The sequence below is a fragment of the Prionailurus viverrinus genome, chromosome D2 (assembly GCF_022837055.1).
Source record: "Prionailurus viverrinus isolate Anna chromosome D2, UM_Priviv_1.0, whole genome shotgun sequence".
In the NCBI taxonomy this organism is placed as follows: Eukaryota; Metazoa; Chordata; class Mammalia; order Carnivora; family Felidae; genus Prionailurus; species Prionailurus viverrinus.
In genome coordinates this window covers 30,908,951-30,922,240 of record NC_062571.1, presented here as the reverse complement: position 1 = coordinate 30,922,240, position 13,290 = coordinate 30,908,951, and the positions used below count along the sequence as shown (strand labels likewise).

Here is a 13,290-nt window from a genome sequence, read left to right as displayed (position 1 = left end):
GTACCTGTAGGTTCCTCATACTTGCCAAAGGGGTTTATGGTGCACACATACACTCATGCCAATGCACACACACACATACACACATATTTTCACACAGGTTGAAGGATGCGGCAAATGGTCAGGAATTGTGTTCTCCTCTTGTTCCTGTTTACGACCATATTGTACTGCAGATATTTATATGTCTTTCCTTCCTTGCTAGCATGTGAGTTCTAATAAAGCAGGAGTGGTATCTTCTATTCCTTTGAGCCTTCAGTGCCTAGAACGGGGCTTGGCATTCGCTGAACAATCATTTATAGAGTATCTACTGTGCATAAGGCTCAGGTCCCATTGGGGGTGGCTGAATAATGGAAAGACTCAAAGGAGAGCAATAAATTCATTCACAAACTTGTTTGAGCATTCATTCATTCGTCCGCTTAGAGGATTATCTAATGGCTACTCAACGCCAGCCACTGAGGTAGGCTCTGGGGAAAATAGGAAAAATGAGATCTGAGTCCTTGTTCTCACAGGGCACCCATTCTAGCTAACGAAAACAAGATTTCTGAAGACAGACAGACCAATAGGAATGAGGTCACTTGTTCCAGAGAGTCAGAGTCGTAGGGAAAATCTAGTTCTCAAGTCTATGTTTATTAGATCTTTTTAGCCAAAAGGTTACTGGGAGAAACTAACCACAGGGTAGAAAATGTAGACTAAGATGCCCTTCATAAGAGGAAAAGTCTGTGGGGTCCACAGGAGGACAATTTACCTTGTTGTGTGGTTGCTGGTCTTGCCTAGCAAACCTTGTGGAGAAGTTAGTCTTCCATTGTCCCCGGTGTTTCAGGGGCCGGCCTGTCCAAAGACAGCAAGATGGATTCGTGCCCTCTCTGCAGTTCTGCTCTGCTTCAAAGATTCTATGATGCTATCAATTAGTCAGAATGTGCAAGGTTGCCTAGATACCTTGGGGCTTCTTTTTCTTGTAGGAGACCAGAGCTGGGTGACCTCCTCAAACCTGCCAAATGTGTGGTGAGAGACCAGGTGTGGGAGAATGTGGTCGTACAACTGCCTGGATATCTGGGCCAGATCATCCATCCAGGCAGGAGGGCAAAGGGAGAGACACCCAGCAGAACTAGGAGAGAAAGGGATGGGGGCTGGGTGTGCCTTAAGACACCGGTGTTAAGACACCGAAAAGGAGAACTGGGAAAAGATAACAAGGACAGCAAGGTTTGGGGTTAAGACAAAATCTGATAAAGTGAAACATTTCCCTGAAGAAGCATAACATCCAAATACAAAGAAATAAATTTAATGAATCCATACAACATCTCTTCCGAGAAGTATAACCTTAAAATACAAAAAATAAGTTCACTTTGGTAAATCTAGGTCCCACCCACAGCAGTATCTCTATCTGTGTTCACTGAATGCGTGAAAAAATATTTCCTAGGGAACCTCAACTCCTTCATCTGTCCCCAGCTCCAGCTGGCCTCTCTCTTACCCTCCTTCGGCCTCCTCCATTCTGTCTGTCTGAACATCCTGCTTTAGCAAATGGTGACAGTTATCACTAGGAATTAAGTACATACATCAAAATCAACCTGGATGATCTGGAATATTATTCTTTTCAGTCTGTAGCCCATGATAAAGGCCTCTATTTTTTCCACGGAAAATTTCTTGGAACACTTCATTTTTCAATCACGCCTCCATCTAGTAAGTATTTAGTAAGAACAGCATAGTCCTGGCTTCCCTGGAGCACTACAAAAACGTATCTAACCAAGAGCTTGCAATCTACTAGTCCAGATGAGAAATGCCTACAGGTAACTCTGGGACAAGGTAGAATGTCACAGGTGGCTCAGATTAATGGGGAGAGGGGAGGTAGAGAGAGAGAAAAAAAAGAGAGGACATCCACTGGGGCAATGGTCAGGGACAGGCCATCTCCACTTAGTTCTGGAGGGTAGAATGCAGACTAGCGGGGCCTGTAGGAGGGGCAAGTTCCAGGGAGGTAGAAGTCAGAGTGAAGTCAAAAGGCCCTTCAGTCAGCTTTAGCTGTTCAAAAGCAAGAGCTTTAGGATCATGTGATAAATGCCCAGTCACTGGAAGTATTCATTCAAATGAGATTTGGATAATTTACTAAAGATATTGTGGAAGATATTCCATATATTTCCCCCTGTTGGTAAGAAGTTTGGACTAGACAGATGCTCTCAGCAACTTCTGACTCTACGTGTGCCTTACTCCACCGGCAGAGCATGAAGTCAGCAAGCAAGCCTCCCAAATGAAACATTAATACCTCATGCAAAGAATCTTGGGAAATCAAACATTCTTTATTCATTCACTGTATTTCATACACCTAGCAGTCCTTTAAACAACTATCAACAGCAGCAACACGAACCACATGTAAAATGAAAACGGGTGCCCCAAATGGCACCCTCCCCAACACACACGCATATGGAGAAGCACAATCCCACAGGCTGCTGACATTACTCACTTTAAGCATGAAAAGATTCCTACAGGGCTGCCTGGAAATCAACCTTCTTCACCCTGGAGCTGATACTCCGAAGTCTTTGTTCTCTTTCCATGTTTGAAGTCAACATGACAAGTTAAGGACAAGTTAGATTAGATTTCCAGTTTATTACATGAGACCCTATCCTTCTCAAGTGTGCATCCACAGGTGAGGACCCAATCTACTACAAGCAATGGCTGAAGCATTCCAGAGGGGGACTCGGCCAGCCAGGCCTCACGGGCAGATTGCATGTATGTTTCAAGTCCAACAGCCACAGGACCCAAAGCCATAGAGAACTAGCAGCTTGGGCCTCAACTGAAAAATTTGCTAAAAGGGGATCTCTCGGGCCCAACTGCTTTGATTTTACAAGTTGGCCCATCTTTGGCCCAAATGTGCCAATGATAAGTATCATTTAATGCCCTTGAAAAAAAAAATACTGAGTAACAAAATGCTAAGAGTACCCGAGAACCCGGGGTTCTCTTCCGGTCATCCAGAATGTGAAGTCAGCTAGAAGCTTGCCTGTTGGTCCCTGACCGACTCATCTGCCAGAGGAAAGGCTGGTCAGTATCCAAGGCATGTGGGGCCCAACCCTGAAGGAGTCCCTATTTCTCCTTCTGTGCCTGCTGTAACCTCTTGGCCACAGCAGTGATCAGAGCAGCTCCCTTTCCACTCCCATCTTCTGACAGCATGAGTGTCACATCACATCGAGGAGCTAGTTCTTTCACGGTTTCCTGCAATATCCGAGAAAAGCTACAAAAGAGAGAGAGAGAGAAACATCATCAGCACTCACATAAGGGATCAACATATTTGTGAATGATTCCAATCTAGTTTGTTCCTTCCAGCTTGCTTCTCAAGGCTCTAGAACAGCTTCATACACCTCTTCCTAAATAGCTGTTTTATTTATTTATTTATTTATTTTTTTATTTAAAAAAATTTTTTTTCAACATTTTATTTTATTTTTTGGGACAGAGAGAGACAGAGCATGAACGGGGCAGGGGCAGAGAGAGAGGGAGACACACAATCGGAAACAGGCTCCAGGCTCTGAGCCATCAGCCCACAGCCCGACGCGGGGCTCGAACTCACGGACCGCGAGATCGTGACCTGGCTGAAGTCGGACGCTTAACCAACTGCGCCACCCAGGTGCCCCTAAGTAGCTGTTTTAATCTTACCTTTTGTTGAGTAACTACTAATGCCAGAGGCTATTCTAGGTGTTTTACATACAGAATATACATACAAAGTGTAATAACAGTTTAAAAGCATTTATTAGTATTTTCACGGCATAAAAAAAAATTGATGCTCAGAAGTTAAGAAATTTTTCTAAGCTTGTACAACTAGTAAGTTATATTAGGACTTGAACCAGGCCTATCATGTTCTCAGCCTCACATTTTTTTTTTTTTTTTTTTGGTTCAAAAATCCCTAAATGTTTATTTTGAAAAATTTCAAACTTACTATAGAGCTGAAAGAATAGTTTGCTGAACGCCTGAACACCCTCTGCCTACACTCAACAAAGTTATAATTTTATCCTACTTGCTTTATCCATTCACCTATCCATCCTTCCCTCCCTCCATTGATTTTCCCCCAAAGCACATAGTTGGCCTCTCTCAACTATCCTTTAATATATTAAATCCATTTGAGGGGACATCTTGTAAGTTGAATTACCAGGGCAGTCTGTGAGGTCAAAGTATGTTTAACAGAGGCCTGGGCATCTAGGCCCCATGTCCTGTGATCCTGTGTTACCATGAACGGTACAAGTGGTGTTCATCTCTGAGGGCCAGCATGCTAGAGCAGGTTCTGAACCCGACTCCATCACACAGCCAGTGGGTGACTCTGGCCAACCACTGATGCTCCCTGGGGCCCTACTGGTTATGTAGTAGGAGAAAGTTTGAGGTCTTCTTGAAGGCACAACAGGGTGGTTAGCCCCCAACTTTCCAGAAGAAAGGAGAAATGGCTTAGTGGTCACAGGTCAATCAAGTCTTCCTTCCTTCCTTCCTTCCTTCCTTCCTTCCTTCCTTCCTTTCTTTTCTTTCTTTCTTTCTTTCTTTCTTTCTTTCTTTCTTTCTTTTGTATCTTTAAGCATACAATTCAGTGTTTCTTAGCGTATTCACAAAGTTATGCAACCAGCACCACTATCTAATTCCAGAACATTTTTATCACCCTAAAAAGAAACTCCATGCCCATTAATAGTCACTCCCCATTCACACCAACCCCCAGGTGCCCCCCTACTTTCTGTCTCTATAGATTTGCTTATTCTGGACATTTCATATAATGGAATCGTATAGTAAGTGGCCTTTTGTGTCTGGCTTCTTCTTTCAGTTAACACGATATTTTTCAAGGTTGATCAGAGTTATAGCATGTGTCAGTACTTCACTCCTTTTTATGAGTACTAGTCCATTGTACAGATACACTACATCTTGTTTATCCACTCATTGCTTGGTGGACATTTGGACTGTTTCCCCCTTTGGTTACCATGAATAGTTCTGCTATGAACATCATCAAGTTTTTGTGTGAACATGTTTTTAGTTCTCTTGGATACACCTCGGAATGGAATTGATGGGTCATATGGTAACTCTATGTCTATCTTTTTCAGGAACTCCCAAACTGTTTCCCACCAGCAATGTATGAGGTCTCCAATTTTGCCATATCCTCATCAACACTTGTTAGTGTCACTCTTTTTTATTATAGCCATCCTAATGAGTGTGAAATGGTACCTCATGGTTTTGGTTTGCATTTCTCCAGTGACTAATGATACTGAGCATCTTTCCACATGCTTATTTGCCACTTACACATCTTTGGAGAGATGCCTATTTAGATCCTTTGCCCATTTGTTGATGGGGTTATTTGTCTTTTTAATTGTTGAGTTGTAATTGTTCTTTCTATTTTCTAGGCAGAAATCCTACATCAGATATATGATTTGCTAATATTTTCCATCATTCTCTAGGTTGCCTTTCACTCTGTCATATTCTCTGATGCACAGAAATTTTTAATTTTTATAAAGTCCAGTTTACCTATTTTTTTCTTCTGTTACTTATGCTTTTGGTGTCATATTTAAGAAATCATTGATTAATCCAAGGTCACAAAGATTTATACCTATGTTTTCTCTTAAGAGCTTAATAGTTTTATCTCTTAAATTCAGGTCTTTGATCCATTTTAAGTTGATTTTTGTACATGGGATGAGGTACGAATCCAACCTCATTTTTTTTGCAGGTGGATATCCAGTTGTTCCACCATTTTCTGGAAAAAATATTCTTTTCCCATTAAAAGGTCTTCACCTCCTTGTTTAAAATCCCCTGACCATAAATGTAGGGGTCTATTTCTGAGCTCTCAATTCTAGTCCAATGATCTCTATGTTTATCCTTACGTCAGTACCACACTAAGACTGTAGTTTTATTGTAAATTTCAAATAGAAAATTGTGAGTTCTCCAACTTTGTTCTTTTTTAAGACTATTCTAGTCTAAGTTCCTTGCATTTCCATATGAATTTTAGGATCAACTTGTTGATTTCTGCAAAGAAGTCTCCTGGGATTTTGATCATGATTGTGTCGAATCTGAAGATCAATTCGTGAAGCAATGCTACCTTAACAATATTAAGTCCATTAACATGGGCTGTCATTCTATTTAGGTCTTCTTTGTTTTATCTCAACAATGTTTTCTACTTCTCAATGTACAAATCTTACATTCCTTTTGTGACATTTATTGCTAATTATTTTATTCTTTTTGATTGTGTTGTAAATGGAATTGTGTTCTTAATTTCATTTTCAGATTGTTCATTGCTAATGCATAGAAATGCAATTGATTTTGTGGATTGATCTTGCATCCTGAAATCTTGCTGAACTTGTTTAACAGTTCCAATAGTTTTTTGTAGATTATTAAGGGTTTTCTGTATACAAAATCATGTCATCTACAGACAAAGATAGTTTCACTTTTGCCTTTCCAATATGGATACTTTTTATTTCCTTTTTCTTGATTAGTTGCCCTGGCTAGACTTGCCCTTGATTTTCCCTTTGAAGTCACATATGTTTGGTCTGGTCTGACAAGCCTCTGCCTTGAATCACGTCTGGACTGAGAGACAAAAACCATGCAACCATCTGGAGGCAGTGCCAAAGCAGGACAATGTTGAACAGCAGTGACAAGAGTAGGCACCCTTGTCTTGTTTCTGATTATAAGGGCAAAGCATCCAATCTTTCACCAGTACGCATGAAGTCAATTGTGGGTTTTTCATAGATGCTTCATCAGGTGGAGTCCCTTTAGCTCTAGTTTGTTGAGTGCTTTTATCATGAAAGGTATTGTATTTTATCAAATGCTTTCTCTGCACCTATTGAAATGATCATGTGGTTTTTGTCCCTTGGTCAAGTCTTGGTTCAAGGGAGAAGAGGCTCACAGGAACCACATCAAAAGTAAGCGATTGCGAGGGGGAAAACAAGAAAAGATACTAGGCGGTGATTTTGGAGAATTAGTCGTCACCATAGGAGGGGCTAAGGATCAGGGGTTACAATAATAGTATGTTCATGTATATATTTCAGTATGATTGGAAACTTTTATAAGCTTGTTAATACTTTTCATTTTCACCAAAACAAAATGTTAAACATTAAATGAAAATAATAGCTTTCGTCATTGACCTTTTTGTGATGTGCCATGCATTCTACAGATACTGTTTAACTTAATCCTCGGGGCGCCTACGTGGCTCAGTCAGTTAAGCATCCGACTTTGGCTCAGGTCACAATCTCGTGGTTCATGGGTTCGAGCCCCACGTCAGACTCTGTGCTGCCAGCTCGGGCCCTGGAGTCTGCTTTGGATTCTGTGTCTCCCTCTCTCTCTGTCCCTCCCTGACTTGCGTTCTCTCTTTCCCTCAAAAATAAATAAACATCAAAAAATTTTTAACTTAATTCTCACAACCACTTATGAGGTAGGTAAGATTTTTGTTGTCATTTTACAGATTAAGAACTGAGGCTCAAAGAGGGTGAGAAACTGACCCTCAGCCTCCCAGCTTCTAAGTGGTGGAGCCAGGATTCAAACCTACATTTCCTGATGGGGCTCTCAATCCTTCTGTCCACTGCCTCTGAGCTAAGAAAATTATAACCAGTTCATACTTGGCAAACACTCTATGCTGCACAAAATACTCAGTTCTCATCACTTCCCTGTGAGGTCAGGTGAGAATATGTTAGTAATAATGGCTTGTATTTGTGGAGCACTGTGTCAAGTACACGTAGGAACTCAATCCTCATGTGGCCCTATGAGGTGGAGATTATTACTACCTGCCTTTTACTGTTGGAGATCAGGGGGTTCAGAGAGGATGGTGAGTACTCCCACATCCTACCACTAAGACACAGAGCCACAAGGGCTCACACCTTGTCTGCTAGAGCCATGGGGTCCACTTTCAGCTTCAGCACCCTCCCATCCCCACCTCTCTGGGGCACTTACTGAGGGTGCAGCTTGTACAGGGTGCCATCCACACCCACGGTGACCTTCAGGTTCTCAAGCCCCTGGTCTTCCCTCCTCTTCTCCACGATGGCTGCCAGGCCAGCGCCATAGAGCTGGGCTGCCCGCCGGGACACAGCTCCGCACACCTCCTTCACCACAATGCTGTCCTCACACGTGCTGTCCAGGCCAAGCTGCTGCAGGATCCTCCTGACCTGGAGGAGGGCCAGCCGATCGCTGCAGACAAGCAGAGTGGGATGTCAGGACCTGCTTCGGGGGGCCCCGGAACCTGCTCCACATGGGTCACAGCCCCCCGTCCCCAGATGCCCTAGGCAGAGGGAGGAGAAAATGATCCAAGAAATGGCTAAGTTAGAGCAGAATGCCACAGAAGCTGAGACTCAAGAAAGTCTGCCGCCCCAGGAAGTCCCATCATCTTTACAAAATAAAGCATAGCACACAGTTTCTCACACCACGTCTAAACTCTCCCACTGAGCACGCCAGCTCCTGCTGCCCTGCTGTTTGATGAGAAGCTAGCTTTCCTTCTATTTAACTTTTTCTGATTTCCTGCTCTCTCTTCCCAACTAGACTACATGTCCTTGAGGGTAAGACTATATTCTCAGTAGTAGCCAGCATAGGGCTGTGTATATTCAGTGGGCAAGTGAAAAAATTAATATACAATGTACCATCAGCACCTTTGAGAGCAGGAATCTGCACGTGGGACCACGAGCATGTATGCACGTGCAAAGCACCCATCGCGGGGACAGGCTGGCCTTGAGTCTAGACCCTGATTCTCTCATGGTGAACTTACAGAGCTCTGACTCCCAAGCTAAACAATGTGAAATTATATCCTGACTGCCTCAGGGAATACTTAGAGAAGAAGAATGTTATCAAGAGAGAACTGAGAAAAAAAAAAAAAAGAGAGAGAGAGAACCGAGAAAGAATCTATACGGCCGTATAGTGGGTTCAGCAGGTAAATGGTGGCACAGCCAGACAAGAGAATCCTTTGTAAACCTTAGAGATGAATTTGCATGAGCCTATTTTTTTTTAATTTTTATTTTTTTCAACGTTTATTTATTTTTGGGACAGAGAGAGACAGAGCATGAACGGGGGAGGGGCAGAGAGAGAGGGAGACACAGAATCGGAAACAGGCTCCAGGCTCTGAGCCATCAGCCCAGAGCCCGACGCGGGGCTCAAACTCACGGACCGCGAGATCGTGACCTGGCTGAAGTCGGACGCTTAACCGACTGCGCCACCCAGGCTCCCCTGCATGAGACTATTTAATGCTATGGCAAGTATTCATGACATATTAAGTGAAAAAATAGATTATAAAATACTATGTGCCATATGATCTTGGTTTTCATGAATGTACATCCTTGCATAGAAAAAAAAAGCAGAAGGAAATCTATTCAGTTGCTGGTAGGATTACCAGTAGGTTCTTATTTTCTTGCTTCTACTTTTGAGTGAGCAATATGTGTAGAGTAAGAAAAAAAGGGGATTTTTTTTAAGTATGTAAAAAAATAAAACCTGAAATTCTTTCCACAGTCCCAGCCTTCACAGTTTACCTTGTTCTTTCTGTTTTATTTTTTTTTAAGTTTATTTATTTATTTTGAGAGAGACAGAAATAGTGTAAGTGGAGGAGGGGCAGAGAGAAAGGAGAGAGAGGGAATCCCAAGCACAGAGCCCAATGTGGGGCTCAAACCCACGAAGCTGTGAGATCACGTCCTGAGCCAAAACCAAGAGTCAGGACGCTTAACCGACTGAGCCACCCAGGTGCCCCCACCCGCTTCTTCTTTCGTCTACATTCCCCCGCTCAATCCTCAGAGCAATCCTTGGAGTTAAGCAGTAGAGTACTTATCTTTTATAAGGAAAGGAATTATCCAGAAAGGTGAAGCAACTTGCCTCAGGTCACACACCACAAGCAATCTTAAACTCAGACTCTGAGACTATAAGCCTAGGACACTCCCCACAACCCAAGAATCACTGTTGCATCCATTGGACAACGTGCTTTGAAATGGAGCACAGACAGCATAGCACCTACCATTCCCAACTGGTACCAGATTGGAACTGATTTTCTTTTTATACCATGAAGTTTAAAAACAGATAAAATAACTAGAAATAGGAAACCAAAGCATCCAAAGCAGACACCTTTTTTGTGGCAGAAGCAAATATTTCTGGAGGCATATAGGTCCTGCTAACTTACTGTTGTCCAAGAACATTTTCCTTTGTATTCAGGACACACACACACACACACACACACACACAGCAAAGATAGTCAATGTGCTCATCTCTTGCACATGAGGAAGAAATCATTTTTCCCCACAGCAAACAAGGATCGCTCTGGTCATCAACAGTGATGACTTTTAACTTGCACTTTTGAATCTAACAGGTTGAAGAGCAGACAAAAAGGGATGCTGGATATCTGCTTATCACAACTTCCGAAACACAAAATTGCTGCTGCTGCTGCTGCTGCTGCTGCTGCTGCTGATTCCACCACCATCTCCTTAGACAGCAAGAACGGCCCTACAACAGTCCATCTGATTTCTCTAAGTACACTGCTTTCACTTCTAAAGAGTTTTCTGTTTTTCCCAAAGTGATTTGTGGCTTGCTGGCATGTGGCCATGCAGACCAGGGAAATTACATGAATGAATGCAAATTGAAAGAAATTCCAAATACAAAGCCTCTTGACAAGAACGGCGCTGGTAGGGAGAAAAAAAAAAAAAAAGCAGTGACATTGACACATTTGTACATAACTGGTGGTGGTGGAAAATGGAACCACCTTTTCAGAAGTGTGTCCACAGGGAAATGCTTCTTTTAACCAGATACTTCTACTCCTGAGGAAATAATTTGTGAGCTGCAAATGATTACACAAAAAGAATAATTATGGTGTTACTCAGAACTGCGGAAATCCATAAATTATAAGCTAGACATCTTATACTAAAGGGAGAGTTTAGTAAATTATAGTATAGCAATCTAATGTAACATTATGCAGCCATTTTAAATGATAATTACACCAAAGACTTGAGATGGGGAAATCTCTAGAAGTATTCCAGCTAAAAATTGCAGGAGTATTAGCATTAACTTACCATCATTTTACAATCTCAAGTGAAATCACAGATCTTGGCAATAAGCATCAGTGACTACTCACATCATAAAAGACAGACAGTAGTGTCTAGGTGGCTCATTCAGTTAAGCATCCAACTGTTGATTTCGACTCAGGTCATGATTTCACATCCCGCATTGGGCTTGGTGCTGACCGCATGGAGCCTGCTTGGGATTCTCTCTCTCTCCCTCTCCCTCTCCCCCTCCCCTGTTCCCACTCTCTTTCTCTCAAAATAAGTAAATAAGCTTAAAAAAAATAAAAGTAAACAAAAGAGAGACAACTCAATGCCACTTCTGAAACATTCTTGTCCAAAACTCAACACTGAATCTAACCATGCATCTAGGTCTAACTATGAAATTGTAGAAAATATAAGAGAGAAGAAAATCCTAAATGCTATAACCAGCAAAATCTAGAACACAGGAAACTTCTAGGAAAAATAAGTTTCTTCATCCAATATATTCCAAGGGGAAACAAGAGAAGTTTATATATTAAAAAGATTCATATATATATATATATATATATATATATATATATATATATATATCTCAACCAAATGACCTGTCTGGACCTTGTTTGGATATTGATGCAAACAAATGCACTGTAAAAACCATTATTTTTAGGCAATTTGGAAAATAGAAACATTGGCAGGATATTTTGAGTTTAAGGTTTATCATTAGCTATTTTAAGTGTAGTGACGGTAATGTGGTTATGTTTTTTTTTAAAGAACTAATATTTTATAAACATATTTTAAAATAATTATAGGGGCACCTGGGTGGCTCAGTTGGTTAAGTGTCCAACTTCAGCTCAGGTCATGATCTTGCGGTTCATGAGTTCGAGTCCCCTTGTGTGGCTCTGTGCTGACAGCTCAGAGCCTGGATCCTGCTTCAGATTCTGTGTCTAGCTCTCTCTCTATCCCTCCCCCACTCATACCCTGTCTCTCAATAATAGATAAACATTAAAATTTTTTTTAAATAACTCCCATGTTTATAGCAGCACTATCAACAATAGCCAAAGTATGGAAAGAGCTCAAATGTCCCTCGATGGGTGAATGAATAAAGAAAATGTGGTACACACACACACACACACACACACACACACACACAATGGAGTATTACTCGGCAATCAAAAAGAATGAAATCTTGCCATTTGCAACTAAGTGGATGGAACTGGAGGGTATTATGCTAAGTGAAATTAGTTAGTCAGAGAAAGACAAAAATCATATGACTTCACTCATATGAGGACTTTAAGAGACAAAACAGATGAACATAAGGGAAGAGAAACAAAAAGAATATAAAAACAGGGAGGGGGACAAAACAGAAGAGACTCATAAATAGGGAGAACAAACTGAGGGTTGCTGGAGGGGTTGTGGGAGGGGGGATGGGCTAAATGGGGAAGGGGCATTAAGGAATCTACTCCTGAAATCATCGTTGCACTACATGCTAACTAATTTGGATGTAAATTTTAAAAAATAAAAAATAAAATTAAAAAAGTTTTTAAATAGTTATAGATAAACTCACATAAAATGTGAGATTTGTTTTGGGGTGCCTGGATGGCTCAGTCGGTTAAGCGTCCAGCTTCGGTTCAGGTCATGATCTCACGGTTCATGGGTTCCAGCCCCACATCGGGACTTTGAGCCTGGAACCCACTTTGGATTCTGTGTCTCCCCCTCTCTCTGCCTTTCCCCTGCTCACGCTCTGTCTCTCTCTGTCTCTCAAAAATGAATAAACGTTAAAAAAAAAATTTTTTTTTAAATGTGAGATTTGTTTCAAATTCATCCAGTTTAGGGGTGGGAAAAGCAGGAGTATATCAATGAACCAAGTTTGGTCATGAGTTGATCATTATTGAAGGTGGGGATGCAAACAGTCAGTTCATTTTACCATTCCCTCTATTCTTCTTCTTTTTTTTTTTTTTTAATTTTTTTAACGTTTATTTTTTTAAAAAAAAAATTTTTTTTCCACGTTTATTTTTATTTTTGCGACAGAGAGAGACAGAGCATGAATGGGGGAGGAGCCGAGAGAGAGGGAGACACAGAATCGGAAACAGGCTCCAGGCTATGAGCCATCAGCCCAGAGCCTGACGCGGGGCTCGAACTCAGGGACCGCGAGATCGTGACCTGGCTGAAGTCGGACGCTTAACCGACTGCGCCACCCAGGCGCCCCTAACGTTTATTTATTTTTGAGACAGAGAGAGACAGAGCATGAACGGGGGAGGGTCAGAGAGAGAGGGAGACACAGAATCTGAAACAGGCTCCAGGCTCTGAGCAGTCAGCACAGAGCCCGACGCGGGGCTCGAACTCACATACTGCGAGATCG

The 13,290-nt window shown here is 41.9% G+C and overlaps 1 protein-coding gene across 1 annotated transcript in view; it reads right to left on the bottom strand.

Moving 5' to 3' along the window:
• Positions 1 to 2,305: 2,305 nt before the first annotated feature.
• HKDC1 (hexokinase domain containing 1) overlaps positions 2,306 to 13,290 on the bottom strand; it is a 45,701-nt gene continuing 34,716 nt past the window's right edge. The window contains exons 16-17 of the mRNA XM_047825402.1: positions 7,882 to 8,115; positions 2,306 to 3,214 (exon numbers count right to left, since the gene is read on the bottom strand). Of these exons, the coding sequence (XP_047681358.1) occupies positions 3,067 to 3,214; positions 7,882 to 8,115 (382 nt within the window). The 3' untranslated portion in view covers positions 2,306 to 3,066. The remainder of the gene's footprint in view (positions 3,215 to 7,881; positions 8,116 to 13,290) is intronic.